Source organism: Episyrphus balteatus, chromosome 1 (genome assembly GCF_945859705.1).
Source record: "Episyrphus balteatus chromosome 1, idEpiBalt1.1, whole genome shotgun sequence".
Lineage (NCBI taxonomy): Eukaryota > Metazoa > Arthropoda > Insecta > Diptera > Syrphidae > Episyrphus > Episyrphus balteatus.
The window spans coordinates 16,781,803-16,808,401 of record NC_079134.1 but is presented as its reverse complement, the minus strand read 5'-3'; the positions used below and the strand labels follow the sequence as shown (position 1 = coordinate 16,808,401).

Here is a 26,599-nt window from a genome sequence, read left to right as displayed (position 1 = left end):
CATCATAATGCTAGATACAGTTCCCAAAATATTCTAATCATTTTCATTCATATTCTATACAAGACCATAACTCAATTTCAATTAGTATTTTGATACACCTGTTGGCGAAGGTTAAGAATATGAAATGTTAATTTTTCCAGGAAATAAGAAGCTTTTCTCTAGTTACACCAAAAATAGATACAACGTCTTATCTGTGTGAAATTTAACTTTTCTGACAGACTGGATAAAAGTTTAACGATATAGTTAATTATGGCTATTTTGCATCAAATTCTATGTAAATCATTTTGAGTCCGCTTAGTCTCTAGAAGTTATATTTTACTAGGTACGGGAAAATTTGAACTACACTATTCTGTGGAAGTGGAATAATCATTTTGTTGTTTGTTTTTTGAGTGTTATACCTTTTAATCCCTTATAATTAGCTTCTACATTTTGATGTTCTTATCTTCCAAGAAAATTTTTTTTTTTAGAAATTTCCCTTCTTAAAAGTTTCTTCATTTGAAATTGATTTTATCTCCTGTTGAAATTTCAGTCCTTAAAATGTTGAAAAAGTTCTTTACACTTTTTAAATATTTATTTCCAAGAATAATTCCTTAAATCGCATTCAAACGAGTAGACAAATTTATTTCATTATACTAACAGATTTATTCCTAGAAATATGTATGTAAGTTTAATTAGGCTCTTGAGTCAAACGAATAGCAATAGTAATGCCGCAAATTAGACAAAATCTGAGAATTGCGAGTTGGAACGTTGGGAGTATGACAGGAAGAGATGATGAAGAGAAGGAGAATGGATATTTTGTTTTCTAGAATCTAAATGGTGAAACACGAAAACATCAAGGCCCGTTTTTAATCGATATCGAGATCATAACAGCATCGAATTAAAGAAAGAAGAATAACTCAGGGGGTCACTGTGGCGTATGTGGTACTTTTTTATTCGAAAATCTAGACTGTTGATGGTTAAATTTTTTTTTTTTTTTGCTTTGTAAACATTCTCTAGGATTTTATATTACCTACAGAAGTGTTTCACTGTAGAAAATGTGTTTTTCTAAATATTTAACCGCTTTGTTCTTAAGAATTTAGTTGTTGCCAATCAGCCATTTCAAATTCTGTCTATCCGAGTTATTTTTAGACTTTGAAACCCAACTCCATTCTTTTTTCTTTGTATACAAAGTAATAATCCTTTAAATGGTTTTTGACAAGTTCTTAGAACTAAGGACACTAGATATTTCCGGTAATATATATTTTTTGAATGCCCTTTTAGTAGACCCAGACAATTTGAACCACCGTCAAACTTTGGTTTTTGTTTTGCTAAAAGCATAAACAAAACTCCCACTAATGTACATGAATTTGCGTATCAACTTATTGTTTGGCTCATACTAACAAATTCTCTTTTTGTTGTTCTTTTGTTTGTTTCATTCAAGGACTCTTCCGTGGCAATATCGTAGCTATGAAAAAGATATACAAGAAGTCTGTGGATATAACTCGTGCTATCCGGAAGGAACTCAAACAGATGCGAGAGGTTGGAAAAGTGTTTTTTTTTTTGTTTTGTTAAATAATAAATAATAACATTACGAAAAGGAAATGTTAAGGTTTTTTTTTGTTTTTCTTGGAATAAGTGTTTTTGCACAAATAAAAAAAAAAACTCTCATACTCATTATCCTTGCAACCATGTTTTTCTTGATTAAATCCTCAAATGTTGGTATAATATTTTTTCTTTCTTTTATTTTGCGTTTGATGGTAAATTAGATACGCCACGAGAATGTAATAGGGTTTATTGGAGCTTCAATTGACCATGGAATTGTTGTTATATTCACTCCCTACTGTGCACGTGGCAGTCTGGAAGATGTTCTTGCGAATGAGGACCTGCATTTAGATCATATGTTTATATCGTCATTGGTGAGCGATATCCTCAAGGGAATGATATACCTTCATGATTCCGATATTATATCGCATGGAAATTTAAGATCCAGCAACTGTCTGATAGATTCAAGATGGGTATGTCAAATTTCAGACTTTGGTTTGCATGAATTTAAGGCGGGACAGGAAGAACCAAATAAGTAAGTAAAGTGGATGGTGTTGTTTTTCTAAAAATATTACCAACGAAATTGTTTTTTATTATTATTTTAAGGCGAGAAAAAGAGCTTAAACGTGCCCTTTGGATGGCTCCAGAGCTATTGAGAGATCCAGGCAGATTACCTAGAGGCTCACAAAAAGGCGACGTCTACTCTTTTGGAATTGTCCTTTATGAAATAATTGGCAGGAAGGGTCCTTGGGGAGATACAGCATACTCCAGTGAGGGTGAGTTTGAAATGTCCTTGCTAATGTTTTGTTTTTATTTTCGTTAAATCATACTGTCTATGTCTACAATAGATTGATGGTTGATGATGGTTTTGAAATTCAAGAAAAAGTTTTCTACTTTAATGTCCAGAGGGATTTAGATTTTATTAAAAATTTCTTGTCGCGCAATTTTGAAATTTATAAGTACTTATAAAGAATAATGGCAGTGAGAAATATGAGTAAGTGATGGTCTCAAAACTTTAATTAAATACCCAATCAATTACAAAGTTGTAAGCTTTCCGACCAATTATAAAGGTATTTGCTTGGATTAAATAAAGAAAAAGAGAAGGTTATTTAAAATGTTTTTTTTTTGTTTAAGAATTTGAATTAAAAGAAATTGAGTTACCCACCTAATAAACAAATCACCATTAAACCATTAAAAATGATAGTATTATGGTAAAGAAGCAATTTCGGTTATTTATTTTTAGATATTGTTTAAAACTTATTTATTAAAATACCTTCACATCACCAGAAAAAAGTGAAATTAGTTTCCACTTTAGGTGAAGTTATTTTGTTAAGGTATTTCCTGTGAAGTAAGTTCCCTTTACAGTTTCCATTTTCAGCCTTGGAAAAACTTTAATTTCTCAGAAACGGCTGCTGCAATTTTTTTTTTTAAATCATATCAAAATGTTTGAACAAGAGCATATGTATCAATAAGCATTAGGGTGGTCCTTAGGAAAAAAAAATAGGGCACGCCCTCTAGATTGGTTCCAAATCGGAAAAAAATGCCCTAATTTTTTCAAATTTTCATTCCTAACCCTTCGTGATCCTATTTCATTAAGAAGTTTATATGTATGAATGATCAAATATCCGCCATTTACCCAACACTGGACACAGAATATCGCCACTGCTCTAGTAACTTCTTATCAAAATAGGGCCAGGAAGGGTTACAGATAAAAATATGAAAAAAATAAGATATATTTTTTTCCTGATTTGGAACCAATCTAGGAGGCGTCGCACTCAATTTTCGCAAAAGAGTGAAATACGGACCACTCCTATTGTGTAAATAGTTAATCCAGTAGAACCATTTTGTTTGAATTTATAATTTTCTCCCAAACGAATGAACTGATTTCAATAACGTTTTGCAAGCAAAAGATTTTATCTAGCCTCAATCTTTTAAATAAATCGATAACAGCTTGCTATTTATATTTATTTGGTTTTAAAGGAATAATTTATTCTTTTTGAAGAGCCAGTTTTTCAAAAACCAATATTTTTGTGCATTTCTTTTTGAAGATATTTAATCATAATTATTGCTTTAACCATTTTGAATTCAAAATTTTAAACAAGTTGTGTAAATTATTAAAACTTTTTTTTACTCAAAATTTAGTAACATTTAAAAACAAAATAAAAAAGATATAAAACAAAAAAGCTAATTATTCATTCAAAAACCTTCAAAAAAACAATTTTCCTACTGTGCTTCATTTTTCTTTATTACGATGCATTTTTACAACAAGAAATCAAAGTCAATGGACCCGTTTAAAAAAAAATTTTTTTTTTGCTTTCTCCATTATCGCTAGTTTTGACATTTTTTTTTTTTTTTGAACGAAACAACAGTCACCGCCAAAGATGAAAAACATGATTTCCAGAAGTATTTCGAGGTCAAAAAACATTTTCTCGTTTTCGCTTCGTTGTCGAGTTGTAACATTTATACTATGTTTTTGGTGTTGTTTTTTTTAAATATTTATTTATTTTTTTATCATTTTATTTTCTTTTCCCGATGTTTTCCTGACTACGCAAAACGGATCATAGGATCTTTCTCTTGAATAAACCAAGAGAGTTTTTTCCCCGCTATTTGTCATTTGATGAGCTAACAGCAGTATCAAAAATCGTTGACCACCTCAAAGTTAAATATATCGATAGTCTCGTTCTTCATTTTGACTTCAACATTCGAAAGAGTATAAAGACACGAGTCGGAAATCTAATTCTGCACAATCGCACCTAGAATTATTTGGTCGCAATTTGTTTTTTGTTTTTTTTTATTTTACTTTTCTCACATAATTTTTTCGAAAATCCCATTGGCTTGAAAGCTAGAGCGATTTTTAATCACATTGAGACTTGATTTTCTTATATTCGTCATTATCTTTTATTTGAGTCTTTTCTTTATTGTTCTAGTGTCAGCTTATCACGAATCGACTTTTTGCAGTGAAAGTAACCTCCTTTTGACTATTCGACCGTTAACATTATGGTGACAGAAAGCATAATTTGCTGTATGTAAAATTAACTTCTGAATATCCGGTTCAATGATTCGAATTCAGCGTCCATTTTGTCAACCAGTATTATTACTTATAATTGAATTCTAAATTTTTTTTTCATTTCAAGTTACGATTTAATGCATCGCTTAACAAATTAAATAACACAATATTTTAATGAAAAAAAAATATGTATGAAAATAAATATAAAATTCTGTAAATGTTGGTTCTTTTACAAGAATAAAAATTAATCTAAGCAAATGAAAATAAAAAAACTTTTAAATTGATGGAATTTATGTAAGTACATTTTGAATTATATAATGTAAAATCGTGTTCACTGAAAAGAAGGGTAGGGAGGAAAAAGTCGAAGGATAAGCACTCATCCATTATTTTCAAACATGAAACTATTGAAACTAGTAAAAGTGCTAAAAGACATTGCATCTTTACTTCAAACTTTTTCAACAGAAGTTTTCTTTTCTATTTTTTGATACTTCGGGGACATTTCAAAAATGTTTGCCTGTAACTCAATGTTTTTAGATCTTTACCTTTGCGAGAAAGTTTTGTTTCGAAGAATTTAATAGGGAAAGTAAAAAGTTTCTTGGTATTTGTTTGTTTTTATCAAAGTCGTAATGTAGAAAGAAAAGACACAAAAATTGTCTAAGATTGATTTATGGGTCAAGAATTGACTTGTCGAATAACTTTTCAAAGGACAATTGTAAAGTAGTTCTTCAAGTAATAATGGTCTATCATGTCACTATAAATGTATTGAAGGTAGATTTCCTTGTTATAAATGTGCTAAGTACAAATTTTTGTGACAGTAAAAAGTTAAAGGCATATGTGGAATTTAAGTTTGACACGAATTGATATATTTTTTATACTTTTCCTTTTTTTTTTCTTTAAAGAAATAATTGCACGAGTAAAAAACTCTGAAATGTACCGTCATGGAGTATTTCGGCCGCCAATAGCATACCTCGAAGTGCCAGAATATGTTCGATTGTGTTTACGTTCATGTTGGGATGAAGATCCAGAAGCCAGGCCCGATATTCGTTTAGTTCGAATCAAGCTAAAAGAACTTCAAGCTGGATTGTAAGGACAATTATTTATTTTATGATAAATGTTTAGCTTTAATTTTTTTCCCACAGAAAATCAAATATCTTTGATAACATGTTGGCCATAATGGAAAAATATGCATACAATTTAGAAGCGCTTGTTCAAGAGCGTACAAATTTATTATACGAAGAGAAGAAAAAAACTGATTTATTACTTAATCAAATGCTTCCACGGTAAATTAAAATTTAAAAAAGAATTTTCAATATACATACATGTAATTTTATAATTTTTTTTTAAGATCCGTTGCAGAATCTCTTAAACGAGGGGAGCCAGTCGAAGCCGAATGCTTTGATTGTGTTACAATATTTTTTAGTGATCTTGTTGGTTTCACTGAACTTTGCGCAAAAAGTACACCATTCGAAGTTATTGAAATGCTTAATGATTTATACACCTGTTGTGATTCTATTATATCGGGATATGATGTTTATAAGGTATAGAATGAATATATTTATTCAAAGTTAAATTAACTTATAATATGTATTCTTTGGTTGGTGCTGTTTTTTTTATTTAAATCCGTCTTCATCTTCAAAAAAAAAAAAATTGTAAGCTTTTTTAATTAAGAAAACATTTTATAATAGTTTTTTTTTTTTATAAAAAAATATTACGCATACGCCGCAGTGACCAACATGTATAATGATATAATTGGCTATGTCTTTTAACTTAATTTATTTTAAGTCTATCAAATTTCATTACTATACACTGAACGAAATATTTCGGAAGTCTTTCTTATGTCGGGAAAAATGTTTGAAATTGTTAAATTTGACAAACAATTGTCATATTTTAAAACCAACCATTTTTTCAATTTTCACATTCATTCTTGAGTGTGTAGATCTAGATAAGTTATATATTTTAAAGTATGATGACGTTAGACAAATGAATTGAAATATTGGTGAATTTTTACTTAAGCATTATAAACTGTATACAAAAGTGTCTTCTAGTTAAAAAAAAGCAAAACAAACAAAAAATCATAAAAAGTAGATTAACTTAATCGTACAAGAAAATTACAGCTTTGCGTTTGGTTATTGCACCTCTTGCTGATCTTTTTTTTTATTGCATTAAGATGTTTTCTAAGAAAAGAAACTTTTCCTAAAGTTTTAAAAATTCAACAATACCCTTAATTTGCCAGTAAAATAGTAAAATTGGGACATAAGAAGAAGTTATCATTTCACATTACCTAAATAAATAGCAAAATAATAGGGTTAAGCATAAGCATTGTTCACATGAGAGCGAACGACTAACAAATGAGCGAATGAATTAACAAATGAAACTTAATGTAATTTAAAGTAATTTTTTTTTAACAAAAACTGTATTAAACAGTAGCAAACACTATAACTAGTGTTTAATTTTTTCAAAGAAAATTATAAAAATGTGAGAAAATTTTAGATATTAAAATGTAATTTTTTTAACATTTTGAATAGAGTTTCAATAGTGGGGTGGCTTAGCAACAAAATCGTGCACTTTGTGATAAAAGCATGAAATTTACATCATTGGTAGTACTCAATATAAGAGTTATTTTCAGATATTAGGCTACCTTGTATTACATTTGGAAGGGTAGATACAAGAGTTTTTCTGTGTTGCAATTTGCTTTATTGCATATCATAGTATAAGTAATAAAACAATTTTATTAATATGATACATGATTTCGAGGTATTTCTTAACGCCCGATTGAATAAAATTAATACCAAAATGTCTCGACTATCATGTTTAAAGTTATTGGACACTTTATGAAGAGCAAGAAACAGAATATTAGCAATTATTGCTTTTTGATGATGTAAATTTAGTGCTTTTATCACAAAGTGCACGATTGAGCTGTTTTTATTGCTAAGCTGCCTCACTATTATTAAATTTTCATTTGTAAGCTCAAACCTATAAGTATATAAAAAAAAAATATAGTTATTTCCTTTGTCATTGATTGTTAGTTTCCAAAATAAAATTGTTGGTAGGTACCTACTTTTTAATATATTCAACGTTTTATTTGAAAAAAAAAACTTAGCTCAAACGTTAGTTTACATACATCCTATGTGTTCCGCGAGAAATGGCATTTCATTTCCTAATTTCTCTTCGCTCGCAATCATTCACGGATACATTCGAAAAAGACTCAAAAATTGAGCCAGTTTCTATTCTTTTGACCGATTAATATTTTTAATTGGTGGTCACTGTGGTGTATGAGTAACATGTTTTCTGGTTAAAATTTTTAACTCGCCAACTATTCTTTATTTAATTGTAACATGCATAGTTAATAGTTCAGAAACATTTTAAACGCAAACATTATTATATGGTATAATGTAATTGCGTTAACAGGTTGAAACAATTGGAGATGCCTATATGGTAGTGTCAGGCCTTCCAATTCGTAACGGAAACAAACATGCTGGTGAAATCGCATCATTGGCTCTGCATCTATTAGAACAAGTATCAAAATTAGATATCCGTCACAGGCCTGGAGAATCTATGCAATTCCGAATTGGTATACATTCTGGGCAGTGTGCAGCAGGAGTGGTCGGAAAGAAGGTAAGATATTTGCTCACCACATTTTACACAGTCTTACTAAATCAACCGTTTAGATGCCAAGGTATTGTTTATTTGGAGACACTGTTAATACAGCTTCTAGAATGGAAAGTAGCGGAGAGGCCTTAAAAATTCACATCTCTGAAAGAACATACAAACTATTGGAGCAAGTGGGTGGATTTCATTGTGCTGAAAGAGGCATTACCAATGTCAAGGTAATCACCATCATCTTTCTAACCTCTTCAAAGCTTATTTTGTTTGTTATCAATTTTTTTTTAGGGAAAAGGAGAAATGAGAACGTATTGGCTTATAGGTCAAGTTAAAACCTACGAACATCGTTTACCTTTCCGTAAAAGCGACATAACTCCCGATCTTATTAGCAACGTTGACAGTGACTCCATGGGTCCAATACGACTGTCAAACGATTGTAACTCCTTAAGTCTATCCAGCGTTCAATTAAATTCGGGAAACCACCATCGAATCAACATCTTGCCAATCCGTCCAAGTTCAGCACGTTTAGTATACCCGAAGACATACTGTGCCTGCCAAACAAAATGCATATTCGATCGCAACTCCGATGATAATGTTAATTTTGTAATAAATCGAAATTCCGAAGTTAGTCATTTAAATGGGAAAATGCCACGACAACTTGATCGAAATTTCCTATGTGTATGCAATTTAAGTTCAAATTTCAGCGACGGTGGACCAAGAGGACCGCGTTCAGCACCTCACATAACATTCCGTCAATAGGAAGTGGTTTTTAAAAAATTATATAGATATACGAATCGATGTCAATGATATAATGGCCACCGGAAACATTATGCCAATTAAAATTATATGAAAAATTTATGGAAACTAAAAAAAAAAAAGTGTTGTGTTTGGTAATTGAGGTTGTGGTTTGAAAAATGTATAGAGTAAGTTTAAATTATAGTGAAAAAGAAAATATTTATGGGAAATTAACATTTCCTATAAATATTTTTTGATAATTGTGTGATGTTTAAAAAACAAAATATAAATTTTAAAGAGAATGTTATATTGAATGTTTAAAAAAAAAACCTATTTATGTATAAATGTGTGGATGTTGGATGTATAAGTATATTTTAAAATATCGGTATTCAGTGGATTGAATTGTAAATGGAAATAAGTAAAAAAAAAAAAAGTATTGACATACACATAGAATACAAAATTGACTGAATTTGAGATTATCGAAAAAGAAATACAAAAAAACGAAAATATAAAAAAAAAACAAGAAACACTATTTAACTTGTCCAAGACAAGCACACAAATTTTTTTGGAATTTTTATGAAACACATATATTTATATTATACACAAACTAATTATAGAAAATTAAGAAACAAAAAAAAACATTATTAAAATGAATTTTTAATAAATAAGTCCAGTAATGTTTTATTGATAAAATATCTCATGTTACATGAATATGTATTAAGTTTATTGATTTTAAATAAAACTATGTGTACATATACATAAAGCTAACTGTTTTTCTTACTGACCTAAATATTTAAACAAGTTTTGAAAATTCTTTGTCAAGGCTAAAGAAAGTTCGCGGAATTTGAAAAAAATCACAGTAGGTAAGTCTTGGGGGTTTTGAAGAGAATTAATTCCGATACCTTTTTTTTTAATTTAATAAACATTGAATTTAAGATTTTTTTCTAATTTTTCAATTAAAACATTACACGGAGGAAAAATACATGCTAAAAACAAAGGAATCTGTACTAAATTATTAGGATTTCTACGTTTTTTTACTTGCGATATAGGTACTATAGGGCAAGTTTAGGATTCGTAAAAAAAATCGAACTCAAGATAATAATTTTACATGACATTACGATGATGGAGAGTGCCAAAAAAGTGGGTCCGGCAATTCTGTCTCCTGTCTGTCTGTCTGTCTGTCTGTCTGTCCGTCTGTAAGTACCTGGAGCTGCAGCCTTAACTAATGGAGCGATTTTCTTCAAACTTGGTAGTTAACAGTTTAAGGTGATTCCCTAGAGGAGAAATTGAAATTTTTTTTTTATGACCAAAACTAACGGTACCTGCCATATAACGGAAATAGATAAGTACATTTTTTTCGAAAACGGCTCTAACGATTTTGATTAAAATTTTTGTGTATAGTATAACACGTAAGATACAACTTTTAAAATAAAAAAAATATTTTTTGTACCGTTATTAACGGTACCTGTCATAGAACGTTTTTTTTTTATTTATGAATATCTCGTACAAGACTAACCCGATTTCAACGAAAATTTTTATACAAAAGCATTCAAGTAAAAATAATATTAAAATTTTAGAAAATTTTCAAAAAACACATTTTTGGATTTTTAAAAAATATTTGAAAATTTTTTTTTGAAAAATCAATTTTTTGAAAACGGGTTAGTGAAAAATTTTGAAATTTCGTTTTTATGTGTAAATTATTTTTTTCTTTAAAATAGCATACCAACTTTTTTTTTGAAAAATGCTAGAAAATTTTTATATATAAAAAATTATTTTTTAAAAAAACGGCTCTAACGATTTTGGAAATTTTTTTTTCTAAAAATTCCTTTTTATACATGAAATAAACCGGAAAACTTGTTTTTTTTTGTAAAGGATCATTTAAAACTGTGTTTAAATAATTATAAAAACAGATTTTTTTTAATTTTTTTTTTTAATTTTCCCTAATTTTCTTGAATAAAAAGCTGTTATATTAAAGACACTTTAAGCATAAGAGCAAGTACGTGCGACCCCAGTCGTGCAATTTATTTTTTTTTTGTCAAGAAGACTGCCGTCTTAAAATAAGCAGAAAAATCTTGATTTCTTGCACCTAAACAAAGCATCTACTCTGACGGTGCAAAAAGTAAGCCAAAAGAAAAGAATCCTAAACAACCTTATAAATCATATCATTCTTAGTGGATACAATTAAATTTTTGAAGATTAAAATTAAATGAAATTGAAATTGATTTTAATATAGTGTAAACGGATCCCATTTATTTTTGCAAGAAATCTTATTGTTTTAAGTAGATACAGTTAACAAGAGCATCATCTTGATTCCAAGTGCTTTTTTTTTTCTCGGTTTGTGTCTAGAAACATGATCGTTTTATTTAGAAAAAAGTCCATTTATATCTATCGAATAAACCCAAAAGAGCGTTCCCAGAACTGGGAATTTAACGATTTGGAATGTTTGTTCCTACCTAATGCATTGCAGCTGTAGATTTCATTCAAAATAGGTCTGATTTTTATAAAAGTTTTCGAAATAAAAATTGTATCACATTTTCTTTAACTGTTAAAGAACTCAGAATTTCTTGTAAAACAAACAAAAATTTTTGTCCACACATCTTGTTTTATTAAAAAATTACTTATTTTGGATGGATTCTGAGAGGATTTATTAGACATACAAAAAATAGATGGCACAAAATTTGTTGGCAATTTTCCCCTCTTTTATCTTATATTAGTGAAAAAAAAAATATATTCTATTTTTGATTGACTTATCACCGTTTACAATTATATTTTTAACAAAACCCAGTAAGCCATTTGCATTCTTGAATAAAAAAGAATTTTTAGAAAAAAAAATTCGAAAATCGTTAGAGCCGTTTTTTAAAAAAATTAATTTTTTATATATACTAATTTTCTAACATTTTTCAAAAAAAAGTTGGTATGCCATTTTGAAGAAATAATTAATTTACACATAAAAACCAAATTTCAAAATTTTTCACCAACCCGTTTTCCAAAAAATTGATTTTTCAAAAAATTGATTTTTCAAATATTTTTTAAAAATCAAAATATGTATGTGTTTTTGAACATTTTCTAAAATTTTAATATTACCTTTACTCAAACGCTTTCGTATAAAAATTTTCGTCGAAATCATGTTAGTCTTGTAGGAGTTATTCAAAAACCCAAAAAACCGTTCTATGGCAGGTAACGTTAATAACGGTACAAAAAATATTTTTTTTTTCGTTTCAAAAGTTGGCTCTTATGTGTAATTTTTTTATGAATCCTAAACTTGCCCTGTGGTTCCTATATTGCAAGTAAAAATTTCACATTTCGAGAATCGAGCCAATAAAAAGAAGAAAAATATTTTTCAGATTTTTTTCCGCTAATTTTTAATGATTGCCGTGAGATATTTTATTACAACAATTTGACTAGATTATTAAGGTGTAGGTATTTCGTTTATAGAAAATTATGGTCCAAGAACAATTAAGTAGTTAAATTTGATTTTATTGAAGGGCTACCCCTTAGGTATGTGAATTTCCCATTCCAACAAAATTTAAATCAAGAAATCATTTTTTTTAGATTCAAGATTAAATTTTTAGTGATATTTCCTTACGTAAATAACTTTCCCCCGGAGCTCACAATAAGTGAAATTCAATTTCCTTTAAACTACTGACTATGATGAAATAAGACTACTGTTCCGTTTTCGTTAGCCGCAGTAAAACAACAGAGTGCTTTCAATTATCTTTCCAGAGAAGAGTAGTAGGTACCCCTTCTTTTTTCCAAGACATAAATAAATAAGAAAACTATTTTTGAATAATTTTAATAATAATTTTATTTATATTTATAATTTATTTGAATATTAATATCGCATCTTAAATTCTTGTTTATATACGGAATGAAATATTTCTTTTTTTTTTAACTTTTTCTTTAACACGAATAAAATATATAAAATCTGAATTTGAAATAAAACTAAATCCAACTCACAAGTTAAAAACATAAAAACACACAATTTAATCGAAACTAATTAGTTCAGCTGTAGTAACTTCCTCTTTGGGTGGCTCTTCAACTTTCGCTTGTGGTGGAGCTACTGGCTCTGCTGGGGTATTTTCAATTGGAGCAGGTGCCTGAGGCTGAGTTGGGTGAGCGGTTGTTGCCTGAACGGGTGGTTGTTGTGGATTCATATTTGGTATTGAAACAGGTCCAACAATTGGTGGTCCATTAACTGGAGGTTGTTGCATTGGATGAACCATTGAAGGTGGAGCTTGAGTTGTTTGAATCATACCAGTTGGAATAGGAGATTGATTATTAGCCACACTTTGCTGAAGCATTACATGAGTTAATTGAGGATTCATTTGCGAATGTGGATGTTGTTGGGGTGTACTTGGATTAGGAACTATAAATGAAAAATAATTTAATTGAAATCATATAATACGAGTTTCAAAAATACTTACCATTCATATTTGGCATTCCATCAGCTGGATTTGGGATTGGATTCATGTGTTGACCGCCCACCATTGGGCTGTGAGGCATTCCAGCAACCATCATGCCAGGGTGATTGGGTAATGGTACACCAGGCATTCCGGGAGTATACATTCCAGGCATTGGCGCAGCATTCATGTTTGGTTGATGTTGAGGTGGAACACCTTGTGGAGGAATTCCTTGACCAGGCTGTGGCCCAACTTGTCCTTGTGGATTAAATTGTGGTGGCACTGGACCAGGTGAATTGGGATTAAATCCATAAGGATTGTAAATGTTATTCATTTGATGGTTAGGAGAAGCATGTTGATTTGGGTTCGGCATGAATGGAAAAGCAGTCTGGCCCATTCGATATTGAGCCTTTTGTTGTTCCTGACGCATTTGCATTTCACGTTCTTGTTCTTGAATTCGCTGTAGAGCCAATTGCCTTTGATATTGCAAATATTCTTGTTTCTTCTTTCTCATTATTTCCAGTTTCTGTGCCATTTGGATTTGACGTTGACGTTCTTGTTCTTCGGCAATACGACGAAGTTTTTCAATATGTTCTTGTCTGAGGACATCAAGAGCAGCACGAGAATCCTTGATTTGGGCTAATTTATCTTGAAGTTGTTCATACCACATACGTTTGTCGTCCATTTCTTTAATAAATGACAACTGATTTGAGTGCAACGAAGTCAGAGTCATGAAAAGTGTCTGCACCGAACTGTCATTGGAAATACTACGTCCACGACTTGAGTTGGATTTCATGCGATTGACAAATATTTCAACTTGACTCCGCATGTTGTTGGCAAATTCGTCGATTTGAACTTCATCGGGCAACATCTGAGGAAAGAAAATAATAAAAGTTAGCCATGTTATTAGTGAGTTATTGAAATGATGCTAGCTTCTACCGGTTTATTACTCAGCTGGTAAAGACTTAAAAGATGCATTTTGTGTTTCGCAAATTGATTTATTATCAAAAATAATGAAGAATGTATGTCTGCATACATCTGAGACCGATTTGGTTATGACTTTTAAACAATAGTTTTTGAGCAGTTAAATATTGCAGTTAAAGTATTGTTTTTCATCAAACTATGTATATATTTTCTTTAAAAATTATTTTTTTTGTCAAATGTTCTCAGAATTTGTATTTTATGAGTAAATACTTGCAACCGTGGATTGATTTGAACTGACAGATATTTATCCAAATTATATTCCTATCGTAGATTTGCTACGAATACCGAAAAAACAATACAAAATCCGTTTGTATTGGAAAATTCATACAATCTATTGACATGTCGATGTGGTTACGAAACGGATTCGGCGATTATTTTTTCGGGATTCGTAGTAAATGTACGATAGCGACGTAATATCGTCGGTGAAACCAGAAAAGTGTGTAACTCCATTTTAGCAAATTTTATAGGAGAGCAAAAAAACAAAATCGTTTTGAAAGCATTTGTATGAGTTTTCATTTTCTAATTTGCTAATAAAATAAAAACTATGAACATTAAGGGGATTCTGAGTTTAAGGAACGGTAGATATTAGGTTTGTCTAACAGATGGCATTCAAACCTAATTTTCAGAAAATTTGGAGTTACACACTTTTCTGGTTTCACCGACGATATGTAATTTGTTTACGAAAAAATATAGGTATACAAACAAATTTTAACTTTAATTTAGTTTGGAAGGCTTTAAGGGCCAATTTATTGAGCCTCCATTAAATTTTGAAATGTATCGCTTTAGTTAACGGCCTTGTTAAACTATTGTCGCCCTTAAGTATACATCATTAAAAATTCATTTAATTCACTCTTCTTTAGTTAAAGTCCTTACTTTTAATGGAAACTTTATATTTAAAACTCTGTTAAAAATATCCTAGGGATTTTTTATTTTTTTTGAAAAATAATCTGTCAAAAGCTACAATTTTGTCAAATCAAATAGATTTGAATTTGAAAAAAAATTATAAAAACTATGGCCCGTAAGTATTTTGAAAACGCCAGGCGAAAATGCACGACATTGACGATATACCAGTGGTAACCAAAGAATGCTACAACCTACAATTGAAGCCATGAGAAGAAGAAGGAGTTAAATGAAATTTTTAATTTTTTCCAGCGATGTCAAATAACAACTTAAATTTAAGTGTTATCGGCATTCATCTCGTGTCATTAGTTTAGAAGTAAGCTTTAGATCTCTTCTTCTCATGGGTGCAATTGCAATGTTTTGAGATGCTAATATTATGCAGCATCTCAAACCTGATTAGTTTAGAAGTGGAGAATATAATGTAGTAGATCTAGTACTATATGTGGAGTAGACAAAAAATGCATTAATTTCCTTGAATTTTGTACTTATTTATGGTAGAAATGCATATGTGTATACCTTCAAAAAATTCTAGTCTGGACTTTTTTTCATAATTGTGATGTTTTTTTTAATAATTCTTTAGATCATTTGACATTTTTCAAATAAAATAATAATCAAACAATAAATAAAATGACATTTGACACTAATGGAGAGTGAATAAATAGAAATTCTGTTTAATACCTCCATTTGCTCTAAAAATCCCTCTTAAAAGGTCGAATTTGGTGTTTTAACTAAAACGACTTTTAAATTTAATGCTCAATTAGTTAATGATGCGAAACTTAAAAAAAATCCTTAAAAGAGACTGAATTAAACGAAATTGGTTTTTAATTTTAAAATTCCCTTTTTTAATGGCGATTTAAGTTTAATGGAGAGTCAATAAATTGGGCCTAAGAGATTGTTTTGATTTTTGTTTTTTTTTTTTTTTTTTTCAATTTGTACGTTAATTAACTTAATTAACTAAAGTGTTCATTTTAATATGCCCCTGTTGTTTGGAAGCTGAGAGAAAACGTTTTTGAATTAATGATTTGTTGGTTGAAAAAAAAAATATTTTGGTTGTTTTTCGTTATTTTGTAATTTTAAGAAAAGTAATATAAAGGAAAAAACCGTGACAACTTGTCTAGTCAATAAAGAGTGAAGCTTCATTTTGAATGTTTTTTTGTACATTGTGGCCGAAAAATGGGGTCCAAAATTGATATGAATCGTATCTTATTATGCTACGCTATTTTTAGTGCTCTTAGTGCTCAAAATAATCGCAAACATCACTTGAATATCAGTTTTGGAAACAATTTTGTGTCCGTATTTTGCTTTAAATATGGTAATGTAATAAGACCTTTACTATGAGAATTGAGTAAACCCTTCTACAATAAGCCTCAAAACCTAATTCCGTATTTGCATCGACTAATCCTTTTCTGCAACAATAAACAACACATCATAGATAGGGCATTTTGATTCACGGTGCGACACTGAAAATACACCCGAGAAATAACATAGTGTAGGCTGTTCGTATGGTCGAATAATGCATAAAAATATGTTTGTTATATTTTTGGAACCCTCCATTTTTTTTTTTATTTACAAAAAACTATTTTTACAGACCTTGCGATGTAATCTATCAATATTTCAGTCATTTTTCTAACAACTTTCAATATGTTATATGTTTTTGGAAAGAGGATTTCCAGACCTTTTCAATGATGTATATAAGTCTATTGTTTAAACAAATTAAGTGTATTTTTTTATGCCACAAATCTTGAAAAAGTGATTTTTTTCCCAATTTTTTCAACTTTACCCAATTTTTTTTGCAAAATAAAAAAAACAAAAAAATAAAGTAAGGTTATATTCTGAAAGAATATACATTTAGGCACAAATTGGCGTATTTTTTTATTGAGTTTGACCAAAACTGCGGAATCTATGCTATTTTTTCGTAAATAGAAAATGTGGCTTTTCATGATGTGAATTGCAAGGTTCACAATAGGGTGTTCGTTATTTTAAAATAATAAGAATTTCTATGCTCCTAGGATCTTATATGGTTGGAAATAAACTAAAAAAAATATTTTCCAAGTTTCAAGTCTCTAACTTAATTCTAACCCGTGCCGCCAAGCGGTTGAAGTTTTTTATGGGAATAACATGGGGTTTCTTGGACCTTGTTCGATCAATTTTAAATTCCAGCCAAACCATTTGTTCAAAAAATTTAAAACTTTACAGACTCAAATTTAATAAGTGTAGCTATCATGTGAAAATTTTTCAGATTTTTAATTTTTATAATTTTAAAGATTTAGCTTGGTAAAAAAAGTAATTTTTTCAGACTTTTTCAAAAATCGCTTTTTACACGTTTAATGCCAAAAATTTTAAAAACATACATTTTTATTCACAAATAAGCATAGCATGTATATTTAAAATGCAAATTCAACTCATAGTTATATAAAAAATTAGTTGTGTATTCATTCTCAAGTCACATCGATATTCAAAAAACGTGTTCCCGATTTAAGAAAAAGTACTGTAGTAAATAAATAAAAAACTAGTTAATTATATAACTTTGAATTAAATATAAATTTTAAATATACATACTACGCTTATTTGTGAATAAAAATGTATGTTTTTTAATTTTTGGCATTAAACGTGTAAAAAGCGATTTTTGAAAAAGTCTGAAAAAATGACTTTTTTTACCAAGCTAAATCTTTAAAATTATAAAAATTAAAAATCTGAAAAATTTTCACATGATAGCTACACTTATTAAATTTGAGTCTGTAAAGTTTTAAATTTTTTGAACAAATGGTTTGGCTGGAATTTAAAATTGATCGAACAAGGTCCAAGAAACCCCATGTTATTCCCATAAAAAACTTCAACCGCTTGGCGGCACGGGTTAGAATTAAGTTAGAGACTTGAAACTTGGAAAATATTTTTTTTAGTTTATTTCCAACCATATAAGATCCTAGGAGCATAGAAATTCTTATTATTTTAAAATAACGAACACCCTATTGTGAACCTTGCAATTCACATCATGAAAAGCCACATTTTCTATTTACGAAAAAATAGCATAGATTCCGCAGTTTTGGTCAAACTCAATAAAAAAATACGCCAATTTGTGCCTAAATGTATATTCTTTCAGAATATAACCTTACTTTATTTTTTTGTTTTTTTTATTTTGCAAAAAAAATTGGGTAAAGTTGAAAAAATTGGGAAAAAAATCACTTTTTCAAGATTTGTGGCATAAAAAAATACACTTAATTTGTTTAAACAATAGACTTATATACATCATTGAAAAGGTCTGGAAATCCTCTTTCCAAAAACATATAACATATTGAAAGTTGTTAGAAAAATGACTGAAATATTGATAGATTACATCGCAAGGTCTGTAAAAATAGTTTTTTGTAAATAAAAAAAAAATGGAGGGTTCCAAAAATATAACAAAAATATTTTTATGCATTATTCGACCATACGAACAGCCTACACTATGTTATTTCTCGGGTGTATTTTTTTTTTTTTATTTTGTAGCACAGTGTTATTGGAATAACGTATAATGCCTTCTTCTGCTCGCTGTGTCTATTACGCATAAAACCTCTCCTTGTAAATGATTGAAAAAGGAAATTGTCAAAAATCATTGATTTCACTTATAAAATACCAAAATATCCATTTAAAAAAATTTGCAAAAGTGTTCCTTTCAGAAAATCGATTTCCAAACCATACAAAAAAACTGAAACAATTTTTGCGCTTGAAATTTGTTTCAATTGTAGCTTTTATTGACTCGGTTATAACTTATAACCAAGCTTCTATAGCATGCAATGTAGATTGCTATTTTTGCACGACTTTTGCATTTCACGGACCAAGTAAAAAAAATCCAAATATTGTGCCAAAATCTGCGCAAGGTTTGACTCTAATAAGGTTTGTCATTAGTATGGTTAAAAAGTGTTTCGTTTCGAATTGTCATTTGTTCGAGAAAAACATTTACCATAATACTATGTTTCCACCTACCCTAAATCCGAAATTAAGCGAAGTAGATTTAGAATTAATCTGAACCAATCTCGTGATTTATTCTAAATCTACTTCTCTAATTCTCGGAGTTAGGGTAGGTGGAAACATAGTATAAGATTTAATGGTACCATATTTATTTTAACTCGTTATACATAATATATGCCCGTATTCACTTCTATTTCTTAACAAAAACGCCAAAAAAATCCAAGAAGACGGTGTTTCTTTTCTATCTGAAAATTTCATTTTTAATATCTCTTTAAGAACGAATACCTCCCATAAGTAGTTTTTATTTTTGTTAAGAAATTCCTCTCAACTCACCTAAATATAACTCTTCAGCTAATTTAGCTGAAAGTTAAAAATGTATATAACTTTTGTATCATTTTGATTTGAATTCAAATAATGTATTTTTAGATATCTAAAACTGAAACCTTCCAATTTTGATTAAAATTTAGTGTTCTCTTGCATAAATCAAATTGATTTTTTCCTTATCAAGACCCCGACTTATCAGTCTTTCTTTGTTTCTACCAATTTATGATTTAGAGGCATAAATTTTTCCCCCAAAATTCACAACGATAAATTTTATTTTACGAAATATTCAAATAAATTGAACAATAACAATAAAAACACGTTGTTATTCCAAGTAAGCAAAAAACCTACATTCATATCTCTAATAATAAGTTATAAATATTTAATATTGATTAGTCAAATGACTACAAAATAAACAAAAAACTAAAAAATAACCCCGTTTTTGTCCCATACTTGTATTGTGTTTACCTTATTACTTATAATTGGAGCTGGTGTCAATTGAGGCATTGGACTTGGTGCCGATGGACTGGCTGGTGATTCATTAACTTTTCTTTGTTCCCAATAACTGCGATTTAAATATTTAGCCAAATCGGGATCTTCAACAACACCAGGAGTTGGTGGTGGTGCTTCGGGACTTGGTGATCGTTGTAGCATTCGATAAGTAGTTACTGCTGGCTAGACGTTGAGAAGTAAAATTAAAAAACAAGACAGAAAAAAAATCAATAGTCAGTCACCAGAATCATGAATCGCACAACTAATTAAAGAGCTAAATAAAAAAATACTTCCACTCATATCAAAGTGTCTGACTCATTTATTATAAAATGAATGAAATAAACGAACAACAACAAAAAAAGAGAGATAAAGCTATCTAACTAAGATATTATGATTTCAGTCACGCATTCACACGAATTACAACAACAAAATTAAATTTTTGTAAACAAAAAAGTTACCTGTTTTTTCTTTAGTTCGGCTTCTGATTGACTAAGTGCCAGGGCTAATTGCAATTCTTCTTCCTCCTTTAGTTCTTGTTCGCTCTTTCTTGGTGGTGTCTGAAAACAATTAATTTAGATTAGTTTTTTTTCAACTGCTCCGATGGGGGTTGTATTGGGTATTATTTTGTTACCACCTGGACCTGCTGTGCCAAAGAACTGTTTAGATATTCAGCTGGTAGGTCATTTTCAGCTGGACGAGGCTTTCCACTGGAGGGCTTCTGTAAGCTTGTGTAACACCCATCGCAGACACGTACCTGGAAAGGTATTTAATTCCAATTAAAAAAAAAGCTCAGTAGTAAATAGTTAATTTGGTCTTACATCTTTTTCGATGCCATATTTTGGCAGAGGACATTGTTTAGTGGAACATTGACTACAGAAAATCTGTCCACAATTCCTACAATGATGTTTGCGTTGTGTAAATGAAAATTCTACGCGACAACGATGACACACTTTGCCATCGGCCCAATCGGGTGCAGTATCAGCGGTAAACATTGCATCGGCTTCTTTGAGTTCGGGGAATGTATGGCCTTTGGCTTTGAGAATTGTCATGGTATCCTGAAAAATAGAACAAATTCACAAATAACGTGTGAATAATTTATAAACTATTTTCGCTTTGTTGTTTTCAACCTTTTCTTCAATAGACATTTTGAAAGACAACACACAGCTGAAACTGAGGCAGCTTACTTTTGCAAACTGTTACAATTAGATTAGTTTGTGAAATTATAAAATGAAGGTAGACTGGGTGTTTGGCGACTGGGTGTGAAAAGTGTTGCCATCAATCTAATGTCATTTTTGTATTGTTTCTTTTTTTTTCTGTCGTATGTTTAAAGTGCAAATTATACATTTTAAAAATAAGAATAACATTCTCCGGGTTAGATAAGATAAGGTACAATAACAGGTATTTGTTGGATATTATTTTTTTATTCGTCAAAATTCAAGTAGTAGGTGATTGAACTTCAGTGTTATTTATTGATCGATTGCATTTAAGCACTTTATACGCTTTTTTTTACCAAAAATTGATTATATTGTGCATCGCTAACACATGCTTAAAAAATTATTTTGCATCATAAGATATTAATTTTATTAAAATGTAAAGTGCATAAAATTTGAACCTGTTTTTTACTATATTTAAACTAAATTCACAATTAATTTGTAAATACTAGCCGATTTAAACGACTTCATGTAATTTATCGCTGGTTCAGAGTTATTAAATTAAACATACAACTTTATAATTCTCAGCCAGTCTTGTGATAAAAAAAAACTGGCTTGAGTTTCAAAGTTTGATTAAAAAATGTCGTGAAAATTTTTAAAGTGAGTTTGATGATATTCTATGATTTAATTTGTTATGTTAGAGAAATCAAACGTTATTTTCTAATTTTTTTTTTTTTTTTTTTTTTCAAAGTGAGAAAGAACATTTATTGGGATCCTATTGGAACAATGTTCGTTCAACTCTTCTTTAGATCTCTGAGGGATAAATGCTGTTCTGGAAATATTTTCTCGGCTTTAGTCAAAGTATATTCTTAAAATTATAATAGTCTAATAGTGGAGTTCTGAGTTCTAAATACGAAATTTTTCATACTTGCAGGGAAGTTGCCGTGTATTCAATTTATATTGAAGGTTTTGAATGGGCAAGTTCAAACACCTATCGGATAGGCTATCTGGGATACCCGTATCTGGAATATCTCTTTGAACGAAAAGCTATCCAGATAGCTTGCCAAAGCAGCTCCTAAAAAAATATGTAAATATTGAGAAGAGGAAACTGTTGCTTTTGAGCAAATTACATTTTTTTTATTGTTGAATAGTACCTGCACAATCGCTTTAACTTTATTCTTGCAATTTTTTTTTATTTTCAAGCTGAATAATCGCCCGAAAAGTAATCAAAATTAAAAAAGGCCAAACGTTTATCAGCTGATCACTCGGATACCTGAGGTATACCAGAAATTCTCGGATACCTTCAGATTTTTTTTGACAGAAAATGGTTCGTTTCCTTGCTAATTTTTAACATAGTTTACAACAACAAAAAGCTATCCGATAACACACACAAGTTGTTTCTGTTCATTCACTTCCGTTAGAAGAGGAAAAGTAAGCGAGATAATTTGTAACGGTTTCTATATATTCTCAGTTGAAGTTAGTGTTTTTGCATATTGTATATATAACGTTATATCAACTTTATGGATCTAATAAGCCCAACTGAATGCAGTTGTCGTTGCATTTGTCATTTGAAGTATTTAATAAACCTATATCCGATTATATAGCTACGCGAAATATTTTTTAGTAGAAAAAGTCTCTGACTTATCATATTTTGAAAATATATAAAAGCTTCTTTATGTGTAGTTGAGAAGAAACTTACTACTGGTTTAAGACGTCGTTTAAGTTAAATAAGTACTCTGAAAAATATATTCTAATCTCAAATACAATTATAACTGAGGCTTTTGTTTTCAAAGTATGATAAGTCCAAAAGCGTTTTTATTTTTTATCTTTTGAATTATTGTTCCAAAAAGTAAATACCAAACTGTATTCTGTAGCTAGGAAAAAGTCCTACAGGAAAAATTTCGCTACACAAGACAAAAGAAAATATGTATAACGTTTTTTTCTTTTCCTAAAAAATTTAAAATCATGGACTTATCATGTTTTCAAAATAAATGATTGAATATCAATCCGAATTTATTAGTATCGGCAGTTAATTTTTCAGGAAATTTATATGGCATTTCATAGGATACACCATCCACGGAAGGTACTACTCTAGTATATTCAATATATGTACGTATTTAGTTGGTTATATCCTAAGTATATGCACTGAAGGTGAAAAACAAGTAAAATTTTAAACATTGAAAAACTATAATTTAAAGAGACCCCGCATAGGCTACACCGAAAAAATATCTTTAAAACGAACGTACTTGGGCAAATCAAGCTGCCATATACAGGGTGTCCCAAAAGTCAACGTCGAAACGAAAACGGTTGATAGGTTAGGTGGTGACTGTTATCAGAAAAATTTTTTTTAAAAATCGCAGCCATATATTTTGGGAGTTATGGGCATTCGAAAAAAATCGAAAAAAATGGTCACCCTGTGACGATCTTTCATGTGCAGTGACTCCAAATCTTAAGTTTTCTCAATTTGTTCTTTTGCTACGGAACCTTGAATAACCCAGCTAACAAGTGCATTTACGGTCGCCATTTATGGTCAAAAGACCGAAAGAATATGTTTTTCTACTATTTTCATTTATAAACCTATGCTTAAACGTAGTCTACCTTTAGAGTATTATTTAAGCTTGTTTATCTTTTAAAAAATCAGCACTTTACTAATTTTAAAAATGCAAATTCAGTTCTGAAAGGGTATAAAAATTAAATAATATGGAAAAATTACGGATTTCTTAAGAAAAATATTTTTATTTCCGCTATGTATGGAATATTATCAACAATGCTATACCATTTTGAAAAGAGAATTGAACACACCAACTTTTGAGGTAACTGGCCTAAATGTCGTATTTTTTTTACACTATGGTTCATTGAATTAGGGTGATGTAAGATTTGAGTTTACTAAGTTGGACAAAAAAGTGAAATTTGCTTTAAAACTGATACAGCTGAGTTAAAATTTTTAAATGCACTTGTTAGCTGGTTATTCAAGGTTCCGTAGCAAAAGAAAAAATTGAGAAAACTTAAGATTTTTAGTCACTGCACATGAAAGATCGTCACAGGGTGACCATTTTTTCGATATTTTTTCGAATGCCCATAACTCCCAAAATATATGGCTGCGATTTGTTTAAATATTTTTCTGATAACAGTCACCACCTAGCTTTTCTACCGTTTGCGTTTCGACGTTGACTTCTGGGACACCCTGTATATGCCAACACAATCGGAGTTTTGCTAAAATTCTGATAAATGCCGATGATATCAACTTAATGGGAAGACCAAAGCGAGATGTGGGAATTGGTGATGTCATAAATGATGAAACTTCGTCTTTTCATTCATACTGTTATCAACTAGAGTCAATTCCCATAATAGAATATCGACAGTTATGAGTTATAACTTTGAGATGGTCAGAGAATTTGTCTTTCTGTGCACTACTACAAACTCGTCAAATGACATCAGCCCAGAAATCAATAGTAGAATAACTTTTGCAAACCTTATACCCCACCTCAATTTTTTTTTTTTAGTCCATAGAACCATTTTGAATAATAAGGTCCTATTGCGGATAACCAATGAGACGCTTTATAAAACACCCATCAACAGCCATTAGGGAGGAAATGGAAATATTCTTCTAAATACAAGCTGTCTAGAGTCGGTATCATATTTTAAACTTTATTTGTTCTCAACAAACAGAGTAGGTACCTAATTGGTTAAAATTTAATAAATCAAACTTGTCGGGGGTAGAATACCCCAGAATATGTAGGTATAAAACAAAGCTTATAAATATTTTTACTAGTTTAGGTACTTTGTACTTTTAGAGACTTAGGCCCAATTTATTCACTCTCCATTATTTTTAAAGGCTCCATTAAAAATTATAAAACTGTCAAATCGCATACAAATTTTAAAATTTCCCTTTTTTAATGGCGACTTTAAATTTAATGGAGTGTGAATAAATTGGACCTTAGTACTCACCTTGATTGATTGATATTTCTCAGATGACCGGAATGCATATGCCCAAGTCTGCACAAGTTCCAACATTTTCTGGCGAACATTCTCGTGAGGAGTTTGTTCGAGAAAAGTGCTAAACATTTCGCAATTTTCCTTTGTAAATACTTCCTCGTGAATTGGTTGTCCGCAATTCTTCACGACACTTTCCAATACCAAGAGGGCATAGCAAGCTGAATGTGGATTTGGCGATGACATTTTCTTCTTAATTGCCAGAAAGGCTTGTTTTGGTCTGGAGAAAATACACAAAAGAGGGGTCAATAGAGGTCAAAAGAGAGAGAATAAAACAGAAAACATACGTAACATCATTTTGACGAATTGTATCGCAAATTAGAAGAATTGATGGCCAATCGGGTTCAAGACGAAGATGGCTTGTTGCATTTTCTATAATAAATTGAATAAATAAATGCATACAATAGTTTTTTTTTTGATCAATTTATTTGTTTTCTAATAAGAATGCAAAAAAGTATGAAAAGATGATGAGTCACAAGATTTTGATAAATCAACAATGTAGTTATTTATGTGAGTTATTAATGATATTTATGCAAAATTAAAAGTAAATTGAGTATATTATATTTACCAAGAGTTTTTTCAAAAGTTGATGAGCGAAACATTTTGATTTTCGCGTATTTTTTTGAGAAAATTTCACAGAAAAATAACACAAAAGATGATTTTCACCGCTTGACGTTTACAGTGGGTTACAAATTTAGTCGTTGACAGTTTTACATAAATGTAGTAGATTTCTATAAAGAAATTCAGAAATGTACTAGAATATTTGATTGGAAATACAGCGGTTGTTTTTTCTTGGATAATTGAGATTACCGTTATTTTTCAAAATATGAAACTGTTTTTGTTTTTAAAATTTTCGTTATTTCTTGTGTTGATAAATTAAAGTTTACATAGAAAATACAAGAAAAATGATTTTCCGACTTTTTTTTTGTTTTAGTTTTAGTTAAATTTTATTTTTTTTATATTTTGACTTTGACAAAATACTGGATGATATTTTTAGAAAAAAAAAATCGTTTCGCTTCAGCAGCGTACTAGAGTCTTTAGCCTAGTACGCTGCTGATGCGAAACGAAATTTTCCATACAAAATTTAGTTAACGAAATCTTGAACGAAATTAAATTTGTTTTGTTTTTACTTTTTAACTTATTTTCTGATGTTTTTTCTTGAATTTTCTTACTTATTTTTTTATTATTTTTAGTTTGCTATGATATCTGATGGTATTTTTTTGTCAACATGTTCGCTGTTAAAGCCCAGTACGCAGATCGCGGTAAACTAAATTTTATCTCGACAATTTTTATCTCTACACGCGTTCGCTAAAAGCCAAGATAAATTTAAATTTAAAAATAACGGCTGAATCACAGTTTCATTTACTTATACCTGCTTACATTCAATACCTATTACATACATATTTTTTTTACCTGCAGAATACCTTTTTTACGCTCTCATTTTGTTTTGTTCCTCTTCTTTTATATATTCCAAGGTTTTTTTGCCTCTTATTCCTTGCAGCAACAACAACGACCACAAAAATGTCAAAATTTATCTGTGAAAA

General features: G+C 29.9%; 2 protein-coding genes across 4 annotated transcripts in view; one reads left to right on the top strand and one right to left on the bottom strand.

Moving 5' to 3' along the window:
* LOC129921267 (guanylate cyclase 32E) overlaps nt 1-9,054 on the top strand; it is a 93,928-nt gene extending 84,874 nt beyond the window's left edge. Inside the window, exons 15-23 of the mRNA XM_056003010.1 lie at nt 1,421-1,518; nt 1,746-2,056; nt 2,128-2,297; nt 5,428-5,611; nt 5,668-5,808; nt 5,874-6,066; nt 7,937-8,143; nt 8,197-8,355; nt 8,420-9,054. Coding sequence (XP_055858985.1) covers nt 1,421-1,518; nt 1,746-2,056; nt 2,128-2,297; nt 5,428-5,611; nt 5,668-5,808; nt 5,874-6,066; nt 7,937-8,143; nt 8,197-8,355; nt 8,420-8,890 — 1,934 coding nt within the window. The 3' untranslated portion in view covers nt 8,891-9,054. The remainder of the gene's footprint in view (nt 1-1,420; nt 1,519-1,745; nt 2,057-2,127; nt 2,298-5,427; nt 5,612-5,667; nt 5,809-5,873; nt 6,067-7,936; nt 8,144-8,196; nt 8,356-8,419) is intronic.
* A 3,777-nt stretch (nt 9,055-12,831) lies between these two features.
* On the bottom strand, nt 12,832-25,757 carry LOC129921252 (hepatocyte growth factor-regulated tyrosine kinase substrate). Of its 3 annotated transcripts, none has more exons than XM_056002988.1 (9): nt 25,624-25,757; nt 25,343-25,427; nt 25,011-25,275; nt 20,730-20,966; nt 20,543-20,665; nt 20,370-20,468; nt 19,888-20,094; nt 13,291-14,137; nt 12,832-13,232 (listed from the first exon to the last, which is right to left on the bottom strand). In XM_056002988.1, the coding sequence occupies exons 1-9, from the start codon at nt 25,655-25,657 to the stop codon at nt 12,850-12,852; spliced, it is 2,280 nt and encodes a 759-aa protein (XP_055858963.1). In that variant the 5' UTR covers nt 25,658-25,757; the 3' UTR covers nt 12,832-12,849. The 3 variants fall into 3 exon arrangements, with proteins under 3 accessions (XP_055858963.1, XP_055858964.1, XP_055858965.1); XM_056002989.1 differs by having other exon boundaries at nt 20,546-20,665; XM_056002990.1 differs by lacking the exons at nt 25,011-25,275; nt 25,343-25,427; nt 25,624-25,757 and adding an exon at nt 21,039-21,177.
* Nucleotides 25,758-26,599: the final 842 nt, after the last annotated feature.